Source organism: Ambystoma mexicanum, chromosome 6q (assembly GCF_040938575.1).
Source record: "Ambystoma mexicanum isolate Mex_15411 chromosome 6q, UKY_AmexF1_1, whole genome shotgun sequence".
NCBI classification, from domain to species: domain Eukaryota; kingdom Metazoa; phylum Chordata; class Amphibia; order Caudata; family Ambystomatidae; genus Ambystoma; species Ambystoma mexicanum.
Window position 1 is genome coordinate 766,130,276 of NC_090937.1, and position 27,330 is coordinate 766,157,605.

Genomic DNA, 27,330 nt, shown 5'->3' on the forward strand with positions numbered 1-27,330 from the left:
ATTCTAAAAATAAATAAATATTGTATTTTCACCAACCGGCCTGGTTCATGGTCCATTGTGACCCAGGATATTTGTTAAAGTGGGTGTGAGACAGGTCGGGTATTGGCTCAATTTTAATTAATTGAAATTAAAGAAAAAGCATTCCTATTGAGCGCCATATTACAGGAGAAGACCAAGTGTCCTGGTCTGGTGTGTGATGTCCGATTGGTATCCTGAACACTTGGTGTCTTTAATGGACTCACAAAGTTCTTGTTCAACAAAAGTTTTCTGTTCAAGCAAAACATTCTGTAACAATTTATTTGTAAAAGTACTACTTGTTTCTCGGCATATTACCGGGTATTCTCCCTGCCAGCAATCTTTATACAATTTTCAGCGGTCTGCTGTACTCGCCTTCCAGGACTACTCTTTAGGATTCTCAGATCACCTTGTGTACTCTCCTGCCAGGAAACTGTGTACCATTTCAACTGCCTGGTATTCTCGCCAGTACTTGTGTTGCACGGTTCCTTTACACGAATTTAGCTACCTTCGATATTCACCTGCCAGAGCTCTTATACGTTTCACAGTTCTTTAACATACCACAACAGTACATAGCATGTGCTGCTTGGTATATCTATCCGTGGTAATATTTTATTCAAATGTATTTTGCTCAAACTTCTCCTCATTAATCTCATGCATCTGTATTTCATTGGGGTTTGCCTTTATACTTTGTCTTGTTGGCATTCAAACATTTTTATTGAATCTTGCCTTTATACTTTGCTTTGGCTGAATTCAAACAAACTTTGTCTTTGTACTTTGCCTTGATTGCATTTAAGCACACTTTACCTCTTTATATTTGCTGCTTTAGTAAACTTGTACCATTAAATCACTTGTTGTTGCGGTTGTCATAACGGCCGAGGGTCCCCAGCAGCTTTGGGCAGACTCGCTGGTCTTTTCCAGCGTTTGGGTTGTACGCCCCTCTCTGTTATGGCTTCTGCTTCAGCCTTCCGGGTTGGAGTCTGCCGACACCTCCAGCACCCTGCTGTTGCACGTCAGTTCTCCTTCTCTTCCCGGGATGACGTCTGCTGCCTCATCGAGCAACCGAACCTCCAGGAGCTCCTGCTTTTCTCCCGGCATCTCCATGGCTCTTCCTACCCCACTGGCCTTGTTGGTGTGCCTTGCGTTCAGGGGCCCCAGCGTGGATGGGAACATCTCCTCCAGCACTGCTCGTCCTTGCACTTCTCTCTTCTATAATGTGGTTGCCATTTTTAAATGTTCCGCTCATTGCAGGTTTGGAAAAGAACTAGTTTGCATGTTGTATTTCTGGCTCCTGTCATGGTGCACAAACTCCCTTGTCCTCATCGTCTCCGTATCGGAGTGGTTATGGGAGTTGATGTCCATAACTTTCTTTGGGCTTTTAACTCCTGTATAGTTTGTCACACAGACTTCATAAAAAGGTACATCAGGATTAGAGATCATGGTTCCCTTTGGACTCTTAATCTTAAAGGGGTTTACTCCTGGACTTTACATAAAGGTACAATAAGAACAAAAGGTGTTAGGTGTGAGTTATGGGTTTTTGTGGGAATGGTGGGACCTTGACTAGAATTAAGTAGAGAAAAGGTTTCTTGACTACTTCTACAGGGGGGGAATCTTTATTTGACAATAGGCCACTGAGGTCGTGGAGGGTCAGGGGTCTTTCACATGGGAAAGGAGGGGACACTGTGACCCCTCCAATAAAGTCATAACATCTCCCCGGTAGTTGTCTCCTCCCATGTGATCCTCCCTCATGTAACTGCCCCAGGGTCCGAATCAGTTAGCGACTGCTGTCTCCTGGCCACACGGGATTCATCTTAGTTCAAAAATGGTTGTCTGTTCCTTACATGTATCTTACCCACTGGAGTAACACACGTGACGAATGTGCAACCATTGGTTCTTTTCTTTCCAGACAAATAATTTTGTAATCATTAGTTCTTTTCTGTTTATACAACCTGAAGTTGTTTGTTTTAAGTTTGCATACCTATTTTGTCCTGTCCTCTAGACACGTAGATAGTAAACCTATATATCATCATTAACGTTATCAATTTATCTACAGCATTAGGAACACTGTCTGCTTGTGAGTGGTGGCATCATGGCTACTAAGTGCTTGTGATTCAAAAACATGGCTCGACAATTACTTAGGTGGGAGAATTCCATTAACAATCTTCATTGCGTATCTTCTGTAACTTTGGGGGCAAGGTTACCTACAGCAACTCTGATGCGGGCCAGGCTTCATGGAAGATTCTTGTTCTCGGCTGTAATGTGTGGGTGGGAGTGTCACGGCTGCAGCAATTCATTGTGTGATTGGTTTGGTGGAGATAGTTGTGTGAAGCATATACAGCATTGTGCATGAGAGAACTGCTTAATTTTTTCTAGTTTTGTTTCAAGGAGCTTTGTATTTTAGAATGAAGTATTTTCCCCACAACAATGTAGTCGATTACCAGCAGCTGTATCACAGTTATCACAGTTATGTGCCTGTGTTCCACTTCTTTCAGTGGTCTGAACCGATCATTCCACTCTGGTACTCGGGATGTTGTATCACCGATAGCCCTAGACAAGTGTGTAGCTGCATACATGGTGGCAAAACTGTCAAGGGGGCAGATTGCAACTCATTCACAGTGACATTGCTTTTACTGGCCACCAGGCCAATTAATAATCTTTTCTGGGTGAGGATAGATGAACCTGATGCTTTAGTGTGGACCACTCTGTCACCTCGACCTGGCCCACAGACACGATGCTGACTCCAGGAATACAACGGCCAAGCAAGAGCTCATTGGGCAACCCGATTCACTATTTCACTATTGATGATGATGAAGCTTAATGGAAAGTTAGTTTGCTGAATGGTTAAGTCAGAGGGGACAGAGGAGTTGCTGGAGACAGTTCAAACGCAACCCACTCCTCTCTGGGCTTTGAGAGACCCCTGGCCTAAACTGTGCTGTGGCCTGCTTTGAGCTGCAGCATTTGAAGGTGCCTCTTCCAGGGCACAGGCTCTGAATGCCTGCTGCATCTCAGAAGGTGACTGTGGGTGGTAGGAATCAATGGAAAAGCTGCAAACCATGATACGACTTGGCAATTGTTTCAAGAAGAAGTGCTGCAGTGTGGTTGGGTACCTCATAGATTTTAACATAGTACTAAAAAATCCCCCATTGGAAATTGATCACTTAACCTTACTTGGCTAACATGTGTACTTACATGATTGCATACCATCTTTTTGCTGAACAGTTGACCCTGACAGTTAAACCCACTAAGCGGTGATAATGTAAATCTCCTTTCATCTCTTTGATCTTTTCAGGTGCATAACTTGAATCTCCAGCTTCTTAGCGTTACCAATCTGAACCAAACCCCACTACCCCAAGTGTGATGTTCACTGTGCCTCTTTATCACTATCCCCTCTGGCACCATAGTGAAGTCCTACAGAAACCCCTCTAGTTTTGTTTTTTTGGTGAAGAGTGCGGGGAGATTTGCTCATCGATCTGTATGGATATGCACAAAGTATTACCTTTTTTAATATCCTGTCCAGCCCATCTGCTACTGACCCATCTTGAATTTATCTAGGCCCCAAAGTGGAACAAGTATATTTCTGTTTTAGACCATTAGATTTCTAATAATAAACGCTTTGCTTTACAGTGACACTATATGTATGTGTTTAACATTTTTACAGCATCAATGTCTGTAAAAGAGATCTTGCAAAGCTTAGTTGATGATGCCATGGTCGACACTGAAAGAATTGGAACTTCAAACTACTTTTGGGCTTTTCCAAGCAAAGCTCTTCATGCACGGAAACGCAAGTTGGAGTCCCTGGAAACACAGGTAAATCAGTGGCATAAGCAATATGTCATCTATGCCTTATAAGTACTGAAGCTAAAGCCCTTATGTGCATGTGTGATTTATGTTGTTGTAATTTTTGTAAATATTTTTTATTTAAGATGTTATTGAATATTGACACATTTCTGTGCTTTCCGTACTTGATTGCCAGTTGGTTATAAATGCTTCTTATAAAGATTATTCGCTCAGTTGTACTAATTGAAAAATGTGTATATGTTCATTTACAGTTTTACAGAACTGCTCATTATATATGTACATGTTAAATACCCGCGAATTGCATATGACTGATTGGTAAGCATGATTATGGAGGTATTATGGCATTTAAACTAGAAAAAGATCTCAGCGAGGGAGTTCCATAGTTTAAAAATTAAACTTGTGAGCCGACCACAGACTCTTGCATATGTTACCTTTCATCTACAAATAAATGGCTTCTACATATTACCATATGCTTCCTGGGATGGCAGGACTTTAAAAGCTCCTGATAGCGTGATGTGAGACTGCACTCCTCACAAAAGCCAGGTCTTCATTTTCTTTCCTTATACATTTCAATTGATGGAGGTGGGGTTTTGTGTGTGTGTAACCATTCATAAAGCAGAGCCATCGATAAAGTTGGGACACTTCATCAGTGCCATTACTCTGAGAGGTCTGGTCCTACAAAAAGATGGATGTTTTGAGCCTAGGTACTACCATGACTCCAGTTGGGAGTTTTGACAGAACATTCTCAGGTATGACAATACAACATTGAAATTGAAATGTTCCAGTCTAGCATGATATTATAAGGTGAGATGGCTTCTGCTGGGTATCCCGACATACTATCCCCACCAAAACTATCGCCGTACGTATGGTTGTTTGTCTCGCCATAGGCAATATTTTTGGGAGGATAATTTGTGCGAGCGGGGTTTGTGGGGGTGTCCCCCGCACATTTTAAAATAATGCAGGGGTTGCGGGGGTGTCCCGCGCAGGGTCCATGGCTCAATATTGCTGCAAAAAAATGGCGATGTTTTTGTATTGCGATATTTTTGCGGGGATATTAACACATGGAGCCTTCTACCGGCAACAGAATAATAGACAGTAATTAATTATTTCCTACCATTCTAGTGAAAAGATCCTATAGCTTTAGGAGGCTCGGAAAACTATTTTTGAGCTTTAACCCAGTTTTCTCTGTAGCTTTCATATGCCAAATGGCACAGTGATCAAAAGTGAGAAGGATTCCTGTAATCTGGCCCATAATCTCTTTGGGCATAGCTTCTCAGTCGGTGCATCTAAGCCAACACAACAAAGAGATTCAGAGGTCACCTTATCTTGTCTGTCAGGGGTTAAGTGCCATTTTAGCAAAAATGTAAAGGCATTTTCTTTCAATAAAGCACAGGAGTAAAAAGCAGCCACACTCCCCCAAATGTTGAGCTAGGAGTACTTCAAGATGATTGTATCCCCTAGCACAATTAGCACCCTCATTGGATTGGGTTACTCTCCCTTATTTACCACCTATTAATAGAAAGCAAAGAAACTACACATACATCATCACATTTTATTGCATTATTTTGAGTGTGCACATTTACGTTTACCGCATTGGCTAGTGTCCCAAAATGGCTGTGCCATGAGATTTTCACTTGTTCTTTAGCCCTATTGTAGTTTGACCTTCTTCCTGCCTTTCCAGGTCAGGAAATCCCATAGAAGGTCATGCACTTACCCCGGGAATGCTGCTGCTTTCATGGGGGTAGTGCTGCCTTTGTGTGTATGTTTAGCCCAGGAGGGGGCAGGACTGTCTGATCCCACTCCAAATCTGTTGTGTCTGAGAGTCTAGGTGTGGGTCATGAGTTTAACCAGTAGTTGACTCTCAATGGACAACTACTGGCTGTTTGAATGATGCAGATCCTTACCATGAACGGGCTTATTGTTGCTTCCAGGCTGGATTTTGGATAAGAAGAGACTGCAGCCATTTATTCAGATCAAGAAAGAAGACTCCTGATTAGGCCTGACATCCCTTCCTGCATCTGGCCCGGTGAAGCCCTGTTGAATTCCATTCGATCTACGAATAACCTGAGCGGTGCTTCATCTCTTGAACTAGCGGGACCAGCTAGTCTCAAGGCCTTCTCTAGTATCCAGCCGAGTGTCCCTGGACCACCCGGTGGACTGACCAGCTCTCTCATGGGTTATCTCGCATCCGGAACTTCAGTGGTCAGCAACTTGTGGTGTAAGCCGCCTTCCCTGCAAATCTCAGCGTCCCAGCATCAAGGGAACCTTTCCTAGAGAAGCTTCTTCAACCAAGTCTGGAAGGACGCCTGCCATCTTCTATGTGCGGTGGCTGTTGCTGGAACTTGCTTTTCCCTGTCCTGTGAAGTGTCGTCAAGAGGACTGCATCTTTGAATCTTGCATTTCCTCATCGCCAGGGGTTGCATCTTGCATCTGGACCTGACCGGAAGAATCCATGCAACAGCAGCTCCTGGCCACCTCTCACCAGAACCAACGGCTGGAAATCCAACTTCCAGCAACACCCCTCCCCCATTGACCCTCCATGTCATCTGGGAAAATCAGAGTCCAGGTGTAAGGAAGTCATGGTTTGTTTGTTTGTTTGTTTGGTATCAAAGTAAGACAGACACAAGTGACCACAGTTCAAGGGTGTTTATTGAACCTGATCAAGGGTGTGACAAATGCCTATCTAAAGCTAAATCTAAGATGGGAGCAAGCTACGACCATCAAATAATAATAATGCAGTCCTAGTGCAGTCTTGTCAAAATAAAAGGGCCTATGCTAAAAAAAAAAACTATTGCCAATCCTTAATGCCAAGTTAAAAATAGTGTGGGGAAATGTTCATGACAAAGAAAGAATTGTTCACAAAATGATAAATCAGGATGTTCAGGCCGTTGGCCTCCCTTCCCCACGTTTTCAGCATGAGACAAGGCAGTTAACACAAGCATAGCACACTCTTGGGCTTCTTCGGCACGAGGACACAGTTCTATTATATGCATCAGGGCCTTCTATGTCCAAGTCTCTTAAGTTATCAAACGTCTCTTGATCCAGAGGACCTGATGTATCAAACAAACAAAAAAGTTCATTAAGTATTCAAGTAAGGCTCAGATCCCTTTTCCAACAATTAATTTCCCTCACCCAAACTTGGACCAATTACCGTACATATATCTATTGAAGACTTTCAAATGTGCACAGGGCTTGGCTTGGCTTGACCTGACCTGTTGCAGGACCACTTCGATGTTGCAGTTCACAATTTTACACTCTCAGGTGGATACCTAACAGAAACCTTTGAGTGAGTACTGTGAGAAACCTGAAGGTGTCTCACTTACTAGTCCCCAGGGATCTGTCATCCAGGTGGCCATTACACGACCATTGCTACTGGATCCAGTTCCTCAGTGGAGGGGGGGCAATGGGGGAGGATCACCTGGGCAAGTGGTCTTCGGGGACACCGAGGGTTGAGACCCGGTATCCCCTTCCCTGTAACACCTTTTCCCCATCCTACCCTGTGGATTATTTAGAATCTTTACCCCCCCACACCCCTTTTCCCACACAAACACTTTCTTACACTGTAACAGACAATGGACTAACACCAGAGCCATTTACCCGACATGTCCCAACACCCGGGTCCGGCAGAGTCAGGCAAATAACAATAACCACGCACATCTGATGGCCCTTACCTTCCCCACAGGGATTAAAGACCGAGCACGAAATCACACTTCGAGCAAGGACGAAAGCTACACCAAACGGGCAGTTCAAACAGAGGAGAAAGGGGGCGAGACCTGGAAGGATGACAAAGGGGGAATTGCCCTTACCCTTTGCAACTCAGACCCCCAAAGCCTACGAAAGGGAAATCAAAAGACCGGGAGTTACAGTTGGTGTGCGGAGCAGCAGATTTCAATGGTACATGGGGACCTCCCGCATTGATAACGCAGGTGGAGCGGCAAGTTGGCTACCCTGGTTCTATCCTTGACTCCTGAGATCCGAGAAGCCAACGGGTACAGCACAGCTGGCGAGTCGGCAGAAGCTGATGGAAAACCGAACTGTGTTGAGCCCAAGGTTGCAAGGGCCTATTGCCAATCCTTACACTAAATACAAAAAGAAGTGTGGGACAATGTTCATAAGAAAGAAGGAAGTCTTCACAAATAATAAGTCAGGATGCGGTACTTGGGGTCTCCCCACGTTTTCAGCATGGGAGAAGGTAGGATTTTGGAGCACAGCACACGCTCGAGCTTTCCCAGCACGATATAACGGTTCTGCTCTCAGCAATCAGAGTCCTTCGCTGGTTAAGTCTGTTTTCTACAAAAAGTCTCTTGCCTTTGTGGTCCTGATGTATTCGAAATAATAAACAAATGTTCCCTTCTGCATGCAATGTGGGTGATGCCTTCCACCCTTGGCTCTCCCTCTTCCGGGCATAGATCCCTAGAAAGTTCCTTAATGATACCGGGACCTCCGATAGCTATGTTTTCTTGCTTTCGAGGGCTTCACAGGTTCAAAGTAAAAGTTTCAACAAAAAGTTCTTCTCTGGTTTTATTTGGGTGACAGTTCTTCACGCCTGGGTCCCCCTGTTCCGGGCTCAGACTCCTCTCGAATATTAGCTTTTCTTTGTCTGCTCTTACTCTGGCACTGCATGCATTCACAAGGCTTTCTCTCTTGTATGTAGCCTTTTTGCATTCAGAGGTCGGTGGGTATTGGCTTCTCACCCTTGGATCCTCCTCTTCCGGGTTCAGATCCGGCTCGACTGTTTCCCTCCCTCGATCGGGTTCACTCTGGTTTTCAATGCAATTTTGTTGTGCCTTCGCAAATCTTAATGTCTTCTTATACACTTCACTGTGGACATCTCTCGGCCGGGTTCACTTTTGTCAATACACTGTATTTCAGGACTTTAGACTTCGCCCCCTCTTTATCTGCATCCCTCTTTCGGGTTCACTCTTACAGGATTCATTTCCCTTGGCTTCACAATCATCTGCCGGCCAAAAACGTTTGACTGTACAAGACCCCTGTATGACCACTTTGACCCCCAACTCGCCTTTCCCAAGGCTTTCTGGTCATGGTAGTTTCAACAATTGGGTAATTGCCCACATTTTCATGAGTGAACACCAATGTGGTGCCGGACTCCTCTGTTCCTGGTTTTCAACCTTTCTCATCAATCGCTCTTTATGCTTTCACAGTTCAATTAGCCGTTTGCTACTTTTTGTTCAACACAGTTCGGTTTCTTATCGATTCTCCCCTCGATTTACTGGCTGTGATGAACTGTTTTGCTTTCTTTCTCTTTGGAGTCAAGGTTGGTACCACAGAGACCAGCATCTCTCCCCGGCTTGGTTATCAGCATATGAGGGTATTGTGTACTGTTGACATCTGCTGCAATACATGCTGGCTATTGTTCGCGGTCTTACGATTCCTTCTGCGGATGTTTCATGGGTCTTGGTCGGAAAGAGCAAGGTTGCTTCTCTCCTTTTCACCCTCTCATATGCGCTCTCTTTCTCCTCCTCTTGAACTGCCTTGCTGAGTTAGCTCTCACGTTGTGTGGTCTGCCTTGCTCATACTGTGCTCCACCTTTTATCCCTGTGGGGAAAGGAAAGGGATGTCGGTTGTGTGTGGTTCTGGTCAGTTTTCTGACTTTGTCTGACCTTGGTGTTAAGACATGTCAGGTAAATGTCTCGAGTGTTAGTCCGTCGTCCTTCGTAATATGCTAAAGTGTTTGCGTCGGAAAAGTGGGGGGGTAAAGTGTGTATCCTATGTGGTAGGTTGGGGGAAAAGTTGTCGAAAAAGGGGGATACCGCATCTCACTCGTCGGTATCCCATTTCCACTCCCGGAGGACCCCATCCAGGTGATCCTCCCTCACTTGTCCGCCCCCAGGAACTGGATCCAATAGCGATGGTCGTGTCCTGACCACCTGGATGACAGACCCCCTGGGACTCATCACAGAGACACCTTCAGGTTTCTCAGAGTGCTCATTCGAAAGACTCTGACCGGGATCTGTTTTGAAACTACAAGAACCAGAAGGCCCTAGCAAAGGGGTGGTAGGAGGCGTCGTAATGATCCTACAAGGGTCACGTCGAATCCCTTGTACAATCGAAAGTCTCTGAACAGTTGCTGGAGGAAAGCTATGGAAAGGGACCCCCGATTTCCGATATGATTGTGAACTGTGAATAAGGCAAGTGTGAACCCGACCAAGGGATGCCGAAAGAAAGCTAGGAGAAGGAAAACCCTGCTTTCTGATGAAAATGAGCATTACGTGAACTGTTAGAAATACATGAACCGTGTCAGAAATACATTAACTGTTTTAAAGAAAGGCCATAGTTAACCCAACAGAGGGAGGCCCAAACTACAAGGTGGAGACTAATACACCCGTTAACATTGTGTTGACAAGAGTGAATCCGGTCGAGTGTTGTCCACAGTGAGGAGTTGTTCAAAAGGACATTAAGACTCTAGAAAATTGCATGCTTCACTTGAAAGGCCGTACTGATCCTGACAGAGGGAGTCCCGAGTTGCAAGGAGGATCCGAGCCCAGCTGAGGGAGATACTAGGGGCGAGGAGCAATAGCCCAAAGGTGCAAGATCACCGAGAGAACATTTGTTTGTTTGTCATTTTGAATCTGCAAGCCTTCCAAGGCAAGAGACTTTTGCAGGAAAGCGACTTAACCTCTGAAGGTCTCTGATATCGTTGGACGTGAACTGTGAGCCTCTTGCTGACAAGACCATGGAGTGTGCTGTGCTCTGAAGTCCTGCCTTGTCCCGTGATTAAAACATGGGGAAGGGAGACCCAGCCACGCCATCCTGACCTATCATTTTGTGAACACTTCTTTCTTTTCTGGTGAACATTATCCCCCGCTCTTTTTGGTAATTTAGAAGTAATGTTTGACAATAGTTATTTTTTTAGTATAGGTCCTTTTTATTAGACAAGACGCCACTAGGACTGCCTTATTATTATTTGACGGTCGTAGCTTGCTCCCACCTTCGATTTAGGTTTAGATTAGGCGTTTATCTTACCCATTATAAGGTTCAATAAACATGCTTGAACTGTCATCACTTGTACCTGTCTTTACTGTTGCTACCATGAGTTCCTAACGGCACCCAAATAGTGCGAAACTACTCTGTATATATGGTATCTTGGGTTATCTCCCAGAGTTCTATCACAAAGTTCAATTACTTCTTCAGTTCCAATTCTACTTGAGTTGCTCATCGCCAACGCTTAGCACATGGTTGTTGTGTATGGCTTGGCTTTACAGTAGGAATGTTATGATGTCATGTGGAGTGTTTATGCCCGAGTCATGGAATGCATGCATGAATGTTCTAATCTGGTCAGTTGGTCTGCCCCCTGCCTGGGTGATGGGCTGCCAGTGTTTATTGTCCTATATGTAACTTAAATGTAACCTGATTGACTGCTATAAAGATGCCTATGAAGCTGGAAATAAACCTAGCATGTCAACCTAAGAAAGCTGGGAGCTGCTTCGTTACAGTTGTCTTTATATAGTGTTGCTGCTTGTAACCTTGGTTCTAACACAAATAGGTCTGCTATCAGTCTTTCCGACTCACCTGCTGTGCTGTCTTCACTGGGAGCTACTGACAGTACCATGGGGGCAATTGCTCATCCTCGCCTTGGCTATCGGTGAGGAAGAGCCCGGGCACCCTCAACACACATTACACCTTTCTTCAGCTTTAATTCCCTGTATTATGTTTCTTATTCTCAAGGGCTCTAGAAAGTAGCGGTTTTCCTCTGAAAAGGCCAAGGGCAAGTTCCTCCTTGCAACGCTTTCTGGTCTTGCCGTCTTTCTCCTCATATTAAACTACCATCTCCGAACTGCTGCTTCCTCGTCTGTTTTGCCTTGCTCGGAGTGTGCTTTTGTGCTCTGCCTTTTATCCGTGTGGGGAAGTGTGATGGAAGTCAGGTGTGTGTAATTATCAGTAATTACCTGACCCTTGTGTTGGGACATGTCAGGTATACAGCTCTGGTGTTAATCCGTTGTTGCGCATGGTGAACTGTCTGTGAAAAATGTTCATGTCGGGAAAAGGGGGGGTTGAGTTCCTATGTATCCTACATGGTAGGATGGGGAAAAGGTGTTACAAGGAAGGGGATACTGCGTCTCACACTCCGGTGTCCCACCTCTGCTAACCGAAGACCCCTCATCCAGGTGATCCTCCTGGCCACCTGCATGACAGACCCCCGGGTGCTAGCGAGTGCGACACCTTCAGTTTTCTCACACATGGTAGTAAGTAAACGCAAAATATTTGTCTCCCCCTGTCCGCCATAGGATAACATTTAGAACCATTCTCTTTGTATCCCAACATTACAGTGCCATTTGGACGTCTAACCTAGGTAGTACTACCTGAAAGATAAGAACACCCTTTACTTACCCAGTAACTTTGTTGCATCTCTTCTTTTGAACAATCACCAACACAAGTAGTATACCTGCTACAGATACATTCTGGGGAGAAGCATTGTGGCTCCTCTGACTTTTGGGCACATAGCCCCATTCTTCTTAGGACTTGGACTGCTGTAGTTGGGGAAATTCACTTGACCCTTGGTTCCATCTTTGCTGCATTCATTTACTTACTTCTGATATTGATTAACTAATTTTAGTGCATTTTAAGAGCCTATGGTGAATGTATGTGTTTATTATTGCAATGTAATGCAGTTCTCCATGGGCTCCTTGCACCTCCATTACACAGTGCTCCCATTTGGCCTCTGTATAGCCCCCAGGATCTATACCAAAGTTGTGGATTCCATCAAGGCCACACTTCGGGGGCATTAACATATTCCCCTACCTAGACCACTGACTGATGAGAGCCTGCTTGCCGGCACAGGCATTGAGGTCATGGGGAGGGTTCTGGAAACTGGCATTCGGCCTGGGTTTGTCCATCAACTGGATTAAGCCGAGCCCCTTGCCATCCCAATTCTTTGCTTTCATCATCTTCATCCTCATCACTAGTGAGCGCTCGTTCAGGACCCCCTTGTTGTTTGCTCTGATTTCTCCAGCAGTGTGCTTCCCCTTTGATGTGGCCTCCCTTTTCCTTCTCTTCTCCCTGTCTTCTTTTTTCTCTTGTCTCCTTGTCCCTCCCCGCTGAGTTCCCATTGCGCTCGCCTGGACCTACACCACTCACTCAGCATCATCTCTTATGCCCATGCATTCTGGCCTGCACAGACTTTTGATGGACTTCCCCTCACACTGTGTTCCCAGACTCTAATTGTATCCTGGATTTTCTGCCGCAACTCTGCATTCGCCTTTACCTGCCTTAACTTAATTTGTAACTTGCTACTGTGGCCAGCAAATCTCCAATCTGTGTGTTCTTTTTAATTGCTGCTGTGGTTTAAAAGTTATGCTTTTTCACCTTTGCTAGGAAATTCGAATCTGTGTGTTATTGCAATTGCTGCTGTACCTGAATTTAGGCTTTTTCCTGTCTTCCTGGAAATTCAACTCTGTGTGCTATTGCAACTGCGGCTGTATCCTGATATTATGCTTTCAAAGTCTAATCTGTGTGTTTTGTAACATTCTCTCTATGTTTAGAAATTAAGCTCTTTCCTTCTGGCCCTCTTTCTAGTACCTTCCACCTGTCCTTATAACTTGCTTCTAGTTCGTGCATTGATCTGTATGTTGTAATGTAGGCCTTTCTTTCCCTTTTCACTTGGACTGTCTGTTTTATTGCTGTGCGGTGTAGTTGAGGTCGTGCTCTGCAGTTTCCTTCCTCTCTCCCTCCCCTCCTTCTTCTCTCTGCATTATCTTCTCTAATTGCTATTCTATCACCTATCCTATCACTCTGTTGAAGTAGTCTGGAAGGAGAAAGCTCAAAAAGGACCTCCTGGCCTTCAGCCCAGGCCTGCCCATCGCTGACACCTATGTTAACGCTTCCTCCAGGCAGACTTTCACAGACATCCTCTTTGTCGTTTCTGCTCCTGACCTATGGATTCCCCTTATGGTCTCTACACTTTCCCCTTTCCTCTCCCATTAATGGTGACACCCGTTTGAGGGGGGGGTACGCTTGGCATCCTTCTTGTCCTCTAGGGTCTTCATTCATGTCTACCTAAATGGCACCATCATGGCTCGGGGCTCTCAGCCCAACCTCCTCCTTCTCAATAGGTGTCTTTTGTCTCTCATCTACTTCCTCCCCTCTCCTGTCAATCCTCCTGCTGTCCTTCCTCTGGCCCCTCTGCCACCTCTGACTAGTGTACCACACTCCTGTACCCCTCCTTGAAAGACCTTCATAAGTGGCAAGCTTCTCCACTTAGTTCACCTCAACGGTTGCTCTTCTGTCAACTACTTCCCTGACATCTACCACCTCCTTGAAGACCTTGACCTAGATGTCCTCGCTCTCACCGAGACATGGTTCACAACCAGCTCTGTCACAAGTTTTGACACTCTCCTTCCTGAGGGTTACAACATCCTCTCTAAACCCAGGCCTAACCGGCCCAGGGGCAGAGTGGACTTGATCTTCCCTGAGTGGGTCCCTGCTACCATCATTCCCACTCAGGCCTATTCCTCTTTCGAAAGCCTTATCTCCAGGATTGCTGTCTCTCCTGGCCTCTCTCTGACTCTGGCCACCATCTACAGGCCCCCTGACCAGGTCTCTCAGAATGGGCTGGCCTCACCTCTTCTCTCCTAGCCTCCTCCTCCAAGCTTCTCCTCCTCAGAGACTTCAGTATTCACCTTGACTCCTCTGATGCGGCTTCTGGGCTCTTCCGCAACCTCTGAGACTCTTTCCCTCTCCATTCTGCCCTCTGGTCGGACGCACACTGCAGGCACACCTTAGGTGCTCTCATCTCTTCTGGCATTCCCATCTCCAACTCTCTCATCACTCCTCTCTCCTAATTTGATCCTTTGCTCCTGTCCTCTCACCTGGACCTCCTGTGTCCCCCGGCTAAACGTCCACCGGCACTGCTAGCCACCTTCTCCATCATTTGACCTATGAAGCGAGTGTCAGCTGCCGCTTTTGCCTCCACCTTTAGTCCCCCCTGCCCCTCCTCCTCCTGGCTCCGACTCTCACTCAGACCCAATCCTTACTAACCGTCATCTCTGCATCTCCAACACATTGGACATCCTTGCTACTGTCATGAGGATCTGCATGAAACCTGCCTCCAAGTGCAACTCTTGGTATGATTCTGATATGGCTGCTCTGAAACGCAAGTGCAGAGAAGCTAAGCAGAAGTGCCAGACTTCAACTCATCCTCTGACAAACTGGCTTGCCGCCTGCTCCAGAGGCAATACAGACTATCCATCTGCTCTACCAAGATTGCCTGTATCCAAACCCACATTTCTGCAGCCTCTACCAACACGGCTGAGCTTTTCATAATCTGCAAGGAACTCAACAACCCTACTGCAGTCTCCACCTCTCTTCTGCCTTCTCTGGCCCTATGCACTTCTCTGGCTTCTCAATTCATTTCTAAAATGCAGGACATCCTGTCCTCACTTTCCTCTACTTCCCAGTCCTCTCCCTCACCTGCTCTCAGGCTGCCCTCTGACCCCTCTCCTCTCCGCTCCTACTCTCCTCTTTCTCTTCCATTCCTCCTGATGAGGAGGTTTCTAGACAAGTACGCTCTATGAAAGTCTCATCTAAACAGGTGCTCCCCTGCTCCTCCGGAACTATCAAGGACAACAGTGTCTCCCTTGCCCCAGCCTTGGCCGATTTCTGCAATCACTTGTTTGCCACTGGATCCTTCCCCTCACTCATCAAGTACTCCCTTGTGCACCCTCTCCTCAAAAAATCTAATCTTCTGCTTACCCTTCCTGCCTGGCTAACTACTGTCCCATATCCATTATCCAGAATCGTACCAAAATGTCGACCTAACAATTGCGACGGCCAAAAATGACAACTTTTTTTTTTTACCCTCCTTACACCACATATATATGTGGGGGGGTATAGAATATAATATTAATAAAAATACAAAATGAAAGACACGGAATCTCAAGAAAAACTGGACAAAACAACAAATGGACTAAGCCAAAACCAAAACCACCGACAAACACGGTTGTGATACTTGAAAGATTGGCAAGAAATTCGGACGGGCTAATACTAAATAGATCAGCCGTCATGAAACTCCTACAATATATTCCTCAACTAAAAATTATAAAATCAGAAGAAATTCTGTCCGTAAGTTTCCCTGTTGAAGCTTGTGTCGACCTAGTTGAAATGGTGACAAACTCGGTTATACTTGCCTCTATTATGTTAGAGGCCCACGAAAACTTTAGAGTGCTGGGCTTTAAGATCACAAAACTAGTTGCTAACCAAAATGCCGATGAAGAGCCAGGGGCCCGTGGAAATAGCAAAAACCGAGCAAATCAATAGAGAATTTTTCAAAGAGGATGGAGTAAAACAAGATAAAGAAAGAAGTGAGACTGTGAAGTCAAAACAGAGAGCGAACTCTGAATATGACCAGAGTCACTCATGTGGCAACAGTAATATAACAAGACAGATTAAAGAATCATCGCAACAGCAATTAAAGGAAGATGAAAATGGAGAACAAATTTAAAGGCATGAAAAGGAACACTTAAACAAAATAAAAATAACCATAAAAAGAAACCAAAATATAGTTGAATGAAATAATACAACACAAACATCAAAAGATGATCCGAGGTATTGGAATTGGCTAGTGGGCAGTCTTGCCATAAAACAGAAATTATAGCCACCCAAGAAGATCAATGGAAAATAGGAAGCTGGAATACCAGAGGATTCCGCATCTTTTCAGTGATTTCAATCCAACTCTAAATAATCTTGAAATAATATGTATACAAGAATCTTGGCTGAAAATTGCACCCATCCAGGATGGATACACCGTGTTATGCAATCCGACGAAAGGAGGCTTGCTTGGAAGACCATCTGCAGGCCTACTAACCTTAATCAAAAATGGTTCAGGAATAACGGTGTTTGAATCCACAAATATCAACTCGTACATACAGGCAACAGTAATGCAATTTCAGTCGGAATCCCCAAGGCCTACACAAACGTTACTCATATTGAACGTATACTGGAAGCCCCTAAAAAATTAAAGTGAACAATTCATAGATCAAATAATGGAATGTTTGGATTGTAAAAGAGAAGTGCACCAAGACATGGATATTCTCCTCTGCGGTGATCTTAATGCAAACTGTTTTGAGGTAAAGAGATCAACGCAAAATGAAATAAATAAAAGAAAATGGCCAAAAAATGCAAACGTGGTCAAATGTGGAATGACGAAACGGAAGTGAGGAGACTGCACAGATTAAATGGAAATATGAAGGGATCCTGCCCACCAACACCTTAACCAATGGTATGTTGAGTAATATACTGGACTATACCTTTGTCTCGGAAAAACTGTTAACAAAAATCCAGAGTTTTCGTGTAATACCATCAATTCACAGCGATCATGACCCAATTATCGCTGTGTTTTCGTACTGGAAGACGAGACTAAATCCGGTATGGAATTCTAAAATTGAGTTGGAATCTGGATTAAATCGCCTAAGGTTAAAAAGAAATGACTTTGACACTGTATTGCAAAATTTGGATAAGTGGCAATCTAAAGAAAAAATGTCTGTAGAATATGACATGTCTCTACAGATATTCAAACAAAGCTCAGGAAAATATATGAAACCAAAAGTTAAAAAATTACATGTGTATGATCCAGAAGTGATGATACAAAAGAAACAATTATGAAAAGATCTATACGCATTAAAAACAGAAAATGGCAAAGAAAAAAAAGAACTGATCCGGAAAAGAAAACAAAAATACAAAAATTGGCAGAAGTCCCATAAAATACAATTGCTACAACAAGTTGCTGAAGCCATGCAAAAAGCCATAGATAATGCAAACAGTAGGACACTATGGGATCTGCTAAAAGAGAAACAATTAGCGGCAGCGCTTATGAATCCTATTCCGTAAATTGGCTGGATGGAGCACTTCACAAAATTGTTCAACGACACAGAAAAAACGGACTTCCAAAGTAACATAAATGAAAATGAAGCCGGATCCTGGAATATAACATTCGACAAGACATAAAACTGCTAATTCTAAAAGCAAGCCCATCAAGAGCTCCAGGGCCAGACGGCCTATCGAATGCGGTGCTAAAAGAAGATCCAGAAAAATGGACCATTTTCTGTGAAAGACTGTTTAAGAGAATCCTCAAGCTGGGACAAATCCCTAAATTATGGAAGTCGGCCATCGTTGTTCCTATTTTTTAAAAAGGAAAATGGGATGGAACCTAAAAATGACCGGCCAATCGCTCTGCTGGATTGTGTTGGAAATATGTTTGCTACACTTCTGCTAAAACGATTAAAAAAATGGATCAAAGACACAAATATCTATGACAAACGGCAGTCGGGCTTTGTCGAAAATGTAGGGTGTAACTTAAATCTCCCGATACTAGGATTGATGAAAAAAAGAGCATTCACAAACAAGCAAAAGTTCTACACAGCCAGGATTGACTTGCGGCAAGCTTTTGATAGCGTAAACAGAAGACATCTTTGGGAAAAATTGGCCACTAAAGGTTGCCCTACAGATCTCCTGAAAGCAATCAAAGAACTGTATACTAAAACATCAATAAGAGTTAAATTAGACCAAGGTGTCAACCTATCAAAGGAAATAAACAACAAAAGGCCTAAAACAAGGCTCCCCGCTAGCCTCTACTCTTTTGCTTCTATATCAAAGATCTGCAATACTGCCTTGACAATAGTAGAACCTTTCCACCAAGATTAAATGGCAGACCGGTCAACCATCTATGATATGCAGACAACCTGATTATATTAGACCACACACAAATTTGTCTACACAGAGCCCTAAATCAGGTTGAAAAATATATAGAAGAAAAGGATCTAGAAATAAATGCAGAAAAGACAGAAATACTGATATTTGGTGACAAATGATGGAAACAAGGCAAGAACGAAGAATGGTCTGCGAACAAAACGCAAATAAAGCCATGTAGCGAAATGAGATACTTGGGTATCCAATTAAGCAGGACAAAAAATGAAGAGCCCTGGAAAAGGATGCTAAAGACAAAAACAAAACAACTAATCGCGCAAGAGAATATTATCAACAAAAGATACGGCAAATTTTCCCTCCGACCTGTAATAACATTTTACAGGCTCAAAGTAATACCAACACTAACATATGGAGGAGAAACTTGTATGAATATCCCAGAGGATTTCTGGAATGCCTTGGAAGGGCTATTCTGGAAAAATATCCTGCCGTTACCGAAAGCTACACCAATGACGGTAATTCGCCATTACTGCTCTATATGTATACATCTGCTATAATAAGCTGATGTTATACAGAAAAACAATGAATAACTTGATGCCACCTCAATTTGAAATATTCTGCGAAAACAACAACTTCACAGAAGAAGTAGTTGAAGAATGGAAAAGAAAAAATGACCGAATCTTAAAGGAGTCAAGCCTAGAGAAAGAAACCTTGGCCGAAATCCCAAAAGCCGTCAAAAGAATGCTATGGGCAGAGGACTGGACCAACACTGAAATAAAAAGAGCATTGTCAAAAACTCATACACTCCTAAAAAAAAATTGTGGTGTGATGTCTATTATACTGGATTATTTGAGAAAATTTCCAAATCGTAAGCAAAGAGATCTATTATTATGTTTTAGACTGAATGTTCCCCAAAACAAAACAACGAAGGCAAGATATACCAAAGAAAAGATATGTACAAGGTGCAGATTATGTAAAGGAAGTGAAGAGTCTCTTAGCCACTTGGTACTATTCTGCCCAAAGCTAAGAGAACCCAGAAATCTGTACTTAAACAGCAACATCGTAGATCTATGTGGCCTAGACTCTGAGAAATGGTGGAGTTTAATATATGACTGTCGAACACCAAGAATAAACTTTGTTACTGTCACATTTCTAGAACAAACCCTTAAAATGCTAGACCAATTCAGCAATGAGGATGTAAAGTAAAAAAGTTAAATTGGCTTTAGCTAATAAGATGTAATGTTTCTTTGCGCCTTCTTGTTTTAAAACTTGTTTTAATACCCATTAAGTAATGCTTGCCTAATTTGGAGACTTCTTTTAGGTTAGAATTTTGTTAAAGGTTGTTGTTTTGTTTTGGTTTTTCCTATTTTTATGCATGATTTCATCTTTATGTATGATCTCTTTGTTGAAATTTGTTATATTGGTGAAAGGTTTGTAATAAACCAAATACACTGAATAATAAATAAATAATATAAATATGTGGGAGGTGTGGGGGTCGGCATTTTTCGGCCGTCGCAATAATCACATAGATCCCATTATCCCTTTCCTAGGCAAACTCCTGTAAAAGCTGGCCATCGTCCAGCTTATCCATCACACTGAATTTGTTGGTTGTCTCCATGACCACCAGTCTGGCTTCAGAGCTGTCAGACACGGAAACTGCTCTCCTGAACTCACGTGAGGACCTACTGTCTAATCTCGATTTCATTTCTCCTTCTGTTCTTCCTTCTTGAACTTTCCTCTGCCTTTGTGTGAGGAACTCATGGTGACAACAAATAAGACCGACAAAAGTGATCCCTGTTCCAGGATGTTTATTTAACAATAAATTCTATATGCAGGTTGGAAAAACACCTATTATAAACGTAAATCTAAGATGGGAGTAAGCATTGACCATCAAATGAAAAATAAGGCAGTCCTAGTGGCGTTGTGTCAAATAAAAGGGCCTATACTAAGAAACCTATTTCCAACCTTACAACTAATACAAACAAGGGTGTGAGATAGTTCTCAAGAAAAGAAAGAAGTGTTCTCAAATAATATGTCGGGGTGTGGTAGCCTGGGTTAAGCAGGGATCCTGGAGCGCAGTACAGTCTCGGGCTTCTCCAGCACTAGATGACAGTTCTAATGGCAGCTCTCAGGACACACCCTCAAGCTTTTGTAGCACGAGACGACAATTCAACTTTTAACTTTCAGCTAGCAGGGCCGTCGAAGGCCAAGTCTCGTTTCACTTAAAAGTCTCTTCCCTTCGAGGGCCTGATGTGTTTAAATAACAAAACAAAAGTTCCTTTCACAAAGGAACGTTTGTTTCCAAAGTTCGCTGGGTGATGGGTTCACCCCTGGGTCCCCCTCTTCTGGGCGCTGACCCTTCTTACATATCTCATTCCACAATGTTATGACGGTTCTTTTCTCAATGGGGTGATAGCTTCACTCCTGGATCTCCCTCGGTCAGGATCGGACCCATCTTGACTACACATTCACTTTACTTTCCAGTATTACTGGATTCTTGCTTTCTCCCAATGCAGGATTCACTTCCCTTGCTTTCTCCCAATGCGGGATTCACTTCCCTTGCTTTCTCCCAATGCAGGATTCACTTCCCTTGCTTTCTCCCAATGCGGAATTCACTTCCCTTGCTTTCTCTCAATGCGAGATTCTCTTCCCTTGCTTTCTCTCAATGCAGGATTCTCTTCCCTTGCTTTCTCTCCATGCAGGATTCACTTCCCTTACTGTTGCATTGTTTGCAGATCAAAGTCTTTCGATTGTACAGGGATTCTACTAGACCTCCTGGATGACCGTTTTGGCAATTCTCCTACGGCCTTCTGGTAACCGTAGTTTCGCTCTGATGGGGATCGACCAGAGTCTCTTGAATTAGCACCCACGTGGTGCCCGCTTTCCCTCTGCGGCTGGTCTCCCCTTAAAACATTTTACAGTTCTTTACACAGTTCATTAAACTTGGTTGAAACTTGCCACTTTACGATTCTTTGACTCAACAGAGCCCCATTCTTATTGATTTTCCCCTCTACTCACCGGCTGTGTTGAACCGCTTGGCTTTTGGCTTTCCTTGAGTCAAGGCCGGTACCACTGGCATGGAAACTTCCCTTGGTCCTGCTTATTGGCATAGGCTTGCCCTGTGTACTGTTTACATCTTCTGCAAGACACTTGTGCTATTGTTTGCGGTCTCAGATTCTCTTTCACAAAGGTTCCGCTGGCCTGGTATGAAAAGGGCAAGGTCACTTTTCTCCTCGCCACCTTCTCGATTCCTGCCACCCTTCTCCTTCTCTTGAGGTGCTGCGCCTGCACAGCTGTGCCGCCGTGCTGTCTGCCGTGCTCGCCTTGTTCCACCTTTTATCCCTGTGGGGAAGGGAAAGGGCCATCAGGTGTGTGTGTGATTCTGATCAGTTGCCTGCCTTTGCCTGAACCTTGTATTGGGACATGTCAGGTACACTTTTTTTTTTAAAGTTAGTTGCAACAGTTTATTACCAGTCCATTGTTTTCTACATTGGGAGCAAGTGTGGGTGTCGGAAAAGGAAAGAGGTAGAGTTGGTACATCTCCTAAAGGTTAGGATGGGATGGGGGAAGGTTTGTGAAATGAGCAGGAGGGTTTGTGAGAATTCGGAAAATGATAATCAGAAAGACTGGATTGGCAGGGTTTGCTGGGTAAACGGGAATAGCTGGGAAGAACAAAAGGGATTATGGTAATCGTAGTGTTTTATCTGAGCCTGTTGGGAGAGTGGGAAACAATAATCAGAGGGACGTGGAGAATAACGGTTGGAATTGTTCAAGTAGGAATTCGAAAAGCAAGGATTCCGGAATGTCATTTCTGGGAGCAATGGAAATTCGGATCCTAGGCGATTCGTTATATACAGAGGGGTTGTTTGCTTTTAGAAGAACACGTTTATTGGATTGGGGAGGTTGATTTTGTACAGCCCATAAAGGCTTCATAGACCTAGTCTTCCTCGTCCTTCTCTCCTGTATATTACCGCATCTCACCTGGGGTATTTCTCCCCCCCTCCAAGTATGACCCCGGATTTCCATACCCATGTGATCCTCCCTCGCTCATCCACCCCCAGTATTGAGATCTGAGAGCGCCAGCCCTTCCCTGGCCACCTGAATATGGGAATCTCGAGGTCTCATTGGGAAAACACACTCCGGTTTCTCACATTTGATATGGTCAACCATGCCACCCTGATAAATCAGCTCTGAGATACCCTTGGCATCAACGACCTGCCTCTGGCTCTGGCTTGGCTGACCTCCTTCCTCTCTGACTGACCCTCTCAGGTTCAACTGGGCCCTTTTCTCTCCACCATCTCACTCTCCACCTGTGGTGTCCCTCAGGGCTCCATCCTCTCGCCCTGGCTATTCGACATCTACCTTGCCCTCTAGTCCATTTGATCTCCACCTTCTCTCCTAACTTCCAGTGTTATGCGGACAACACACAGCTCTCCTTCAAGCTTCCCTCCACTGCCTCCTCCACTTTCTCACCCATTCCTGACTGTCTTTCTGCTATGCAGTCATAGCGCACTTCTAACAATTTCTGCCTGAATCCCTCTAACTCTCTGGCTGCCCTCCATGGATCCACTCCCCTCACCCTCCTGTGAGACAAAAAACCTTGGTGTCATCTTTGACTCCTCACTCTCCTTTTCTTCTTACTTCACAGACCTTGCCAAGAAGGCCCACTTTTAGCTGCACCTCCTCAGGGGCATTCTCCCTTTCCTCACCTTCCCCCAGAAACACAATGTCTCCAGAGCGCTGGTTCTCTCCTGGCTGGACTACTGCAACAGCCTCTTCCTCAATCTGCCTAACACCTCCCTTCGCCCCTTCAGCTAATCCAGAACAGGATTGCAAGACTTATCCCTGGCCTCAAGGCCAGGGACCGCATCTCTCAAGCCCTAAAATCTCTCCACTGGCTTCCGGTTGCTGTACGGATCAAGTTCAAGATCCTCTGCATCATCCACAAGGCTTTCTGGGGCCTGGGACCATGTTACATTCAACTCTCTCTCCCTAAATACCTCCTTGCTAGAGCCCTTCTCTCATCTAGCTCTAACCCACACCGACTCCGCGCCTGGAGGAGAGGGCAGGAGCCTTCCCTCCACCCCCAGCAGCCTGCCGGAGAAGAGATGACCATTCCGTGCACCCGCACCCTTGAAAAGTAAGGTGGGGTTCCACCTCCTTGCAGAATCTGGCCTCTACAATTTGCCATATTTGCACAGAAACCCACTGAAATCGTGGTTGTGCAACTCTAGCCCCGACAAATCTGATTTTTCATCTCCTACACACGCAGACGCCATTGTAACCCACGTGGTTAATGGCCGACTGCCCGATGACGCCGGACCAGAAGCATTTCCTTCAGCAGCCTCTCGCAGCCGCTGATTGGCCGGCTCAAGCCTCTCACCCTTCGATATCACCGTGAGGCGACAGCCGAAGGGCGAGCCTAAGGGCCTGTCTACGCCTGTCCGTGACGGGCCGCAGAGTGCTGAGCAGCCCCCTGTTTCTTTTTCCCCGTAAGTACTGTTTTGTGAAGCCTTCCTTGGCTACATATAAAGCCTGCAGTAATTTAATTTAGACTAGCACTGCACACCCCTCATTTCGCCCACTCACAACATTGTGTGCTAAGGACCTTCTGACGTACACCCGACGATCTGCAGCAACTAAATCCGCATGGACGGATCGCAGGGCACACATACCGAACACTACTAAAATACCTTATGTAATGATTTAATGTTGATCTGCACGCACCGTAAGACCGCGATCATGAAGTAATGTTTAGCCTCCCTATACATGCTAACCACGCTATTTCTAGCATTATGACTCTGATCCCGCTTCTGGATACTACAATTCGTATGTATTACTGTCACACTGCTAGCAGTCTCATGTAACAGTCCAAGCTGTGGTCAGCCCATTGTCTACTGTTGATAAGTACTATTGTAAAGGTCACCTGCTTAACTGACTTAACATATTTGTACCACTGTCAGTTTAGCATTCCGAGCCAACTCGCTATACCTGCATTCTACTGCATCTAGCCCACTATGACCCTGTGTTACTGCTAAGTAGTTTAAGTTTTACACATTTAGCACAGCTGCTCATTGGTATTTTAGCACTTTAAGCTAATCTGTGTTACTAGCAACCCATGTCACATCTGCCATCCCCAGGTATACTGTGTTACACACACCAAGCATATACTTCTTGTGCCTTTGCTTATGTCTAGCCTAACATTGTCTTTGCCACTCCTGCCAGTATACGTTTTTCAAAAGTGCAATTTCGGACTAGCCTACAACTGCATATACCTCTTGTGCCTTAGCCTAGGACTAGCCTAACATTGTCTCTGCTACTCCTCCCAGTATACGTTTTTTCAAAAGTGCAATCTCTGACTAGCCTACAACCTTTCTTGCTCCTCACGCATAGCCGGTGACCAGCCCACACCTCTCTACTTCGAGGGGATTGGGTCCTCCGATGTATTCCATATCTATGACAGTAATCACCACAGCTGTGCTGCTTCGGAAAATCTTTCTGCGTCGATGACGTTGATACGCGGTCCTCGAGGGCCTCCGTTGAGCTGACGTCACCGGATGTTATAAGTAGGATGCACGATCCCCCCAGCTTCAGTTCAGGTTTTTCCGCAAACGTGTTTGCTTCGGAGATCTCGGCGCGCCTCGGTTCTACTGAATCCTGTTCTTTCGGTTCTTCGAACCTGTTCGTTTGTGTATTGAAATGTCTTCGGCTTCTTCCACCCCGCGGTCAGGTTTTAAGAAGTGTCGAGTGTGCGGGTCCAAGATGTCATTGACGGACACGCACAACGCTTGCCTCTGGTGCCTCGGGGAGGACCACGATACTGCGTCGACTGCCAGTCGCTTACATCGAAGGCCTTGCGAGAGTGTAAGAAGCTGTCGGTGGGTAAGGTGGCCAAGCCCCGGAAGTCACGATCCACTGGACTTTCGACGGACGATTTGAGGGGCTACTCTCTGCATCGTTGTCGTGAGTCCGGGGGGGTCTCGTTCCAGGAGTCGATCTCGCCATTCCTCTGCCTCTTCGAGGCACTCATAGAAGCGCCGTTATAGCTCGCCTTCCCCGTCCTCATCCGAGGACCCCGCCCGTTGGCGGGTTGCTTGTCCCAACAAGCATTCCACTCCTGAGGAGTGGGATTCCTTCCGAAAGGAGATGATGGCGATTTTTCAATCGCAGGGCTCAGGTCCGTCCACGCCGTCAAAGGACGCCGGCCGTGACCGTGCTAGAGACACTGCTCGTACGCCTTCGGGCTCGAGCGGTCGTCGCGACCACCGGGTGCCTTCGAGGTCCCGGTCGGACAAGGATCGTCGCTCTAGACATGCCCGTTCCAGGTCCCGGTCCTCGACACCCTCGAGACTGCGTGAGCCTGTGAAGTCTTCGAGGCCTGTGTTGATGCCGTCAAAGTTTTCGGCGCCGCGCACGGTGTCAATACAGATTCCGTCGACGCCTTTCGAGGCTGCTTTGTCGGAGGTACCCGTGGCACGGTGGAACCTCCCAGAAAGGCTCTGGCCAAGGCTAAGAATGTCTTTGTCCCTTTTTCTGTGCCCTCTTTCCGACCTCTAGATTTTATTTCTGAGGGGGATGAGGGATCTGAGGAAGGTTTGGTGCCTGAGGAGGTGCCTGACGAGATTTTATCTGGTCACAGCCAGATTGAAGACCTGCGTCAGTCACTGCATGACGCCAGTGGTCTGGTGGACACCTCTCCGGAGGTGGAGCCTGTCAGCCTGAGCCTGGCACCCATGCCGAGTCCTCGTACCGGCGCCTTATGTCGAGGGTCATGGAATACTTGGGGTGATCTGCGCCACCTGTGGATTTTCTGCAGGATGACCTGACGGACATCCTCGACCAAGGTCCTCCAACTGACCCGGTAATGCCATTCCCTATGCCTTTGCAAAGAAGGGTGGCTGCAGCTTGGACTGCTCCGGAGAGTCTCCCGGCAGTGAGCAAGTCTTTGCCGCAAAAATACTGTCCAGCCAGTAGTGACCCCTGCTACTTGACCACGCACCCCACTCCGGAGAGTTTGGTGGTGCAGGTGGCCACGGCCCCAGCAAAGCAGGCGTTGTACCCTACCATCCCTCCTGATGGGGACGACAAGCGTTTTGATGGCTGGGCGAAGAAAGTGTTTTCTTCAGGGGGTATGGCTTTACAGGCAGCCATCTCCGTGTGTGCCTTGTCACGTTTCACGCACACTCTGTGTAACTGTATTTCCTTGGCGGCTGAACATATTGCCGAAGGAGAGGAACGGGATGGTTTTCTTGCTATTGTACAGGATGGCAGACCTCCAAAGCTGCAGCAAAGTCGTTGAGCGCTGCAGTTCGCCAACCTCTGCCTTTTCGTCCTAGGGGACAGCAACGGAGGGGAGGTTCCTTTCGATATTACTCATCCTTTAGTAAATCGAGAGGAGCTGCAAGTCAAAGGGGCCACCGTAGGAGTACCAGAGGCGGAAAACAGGGTACTCGAGGTGCCAAGGCCGCTCGGGCAGTTGTCTCTTTGCCCTCGGGCACTGCCGCACCTGCTTCAGCTCAGTCAGGAGGCCATGTCCCATGGTTCGCCGGTTGGGGGAAGGCTGGCGCAGCATCTTTTAGAATGGCGTGCCATTACTTCAGATGTGTGGGTTCTGGAGATCATAGCCCATGGCTACTGTCTTCCTTTCCGGCAGAGGCGTCACGACAATCCACCAGGGAATCTCTCTTTGAATAGTCCGGATCCGCTCCTTCCGCAGGAAATTCAATCACTGCTGGAGAAAGGCGTCATAGAACTGGTGCCTGTAGCGGAGAGGAACAAGGGATGGTATTCCCCTTATTTTTTGATTTCGAAGAAAGACGGGGGATTGAGACCCATCATGGACTTGCGCGGTTTGAACAAGCT

The 27,330-nt window shown here is 45.6% G+C and overlaps 1 protein-coding gene across 2 annotated transcripts in view; it reads left to right on the forward strand.

The window, feature by feature from the left end:
- MND1 (meiotic nuclear divisions 1) overlaps positions 1–27,330 on the forward strand; it is a 1,036,840-nt gene that overhangs the window by 375,500 nt on the left and 634,010 nt on the right. For both annotated transcript variants that reach the window (XM_069631298.1, XM_069631299.1), the window contains exon 4: positions 3,674–3,822. In XM_069631298.1, the coding sequence (XP_069487399.1) occupies positions 3,674–3,822 (149 nt within the window). The remainder of the gene's footprint in view (positions 1–3,673; positions 3,823–27,330) is intronic.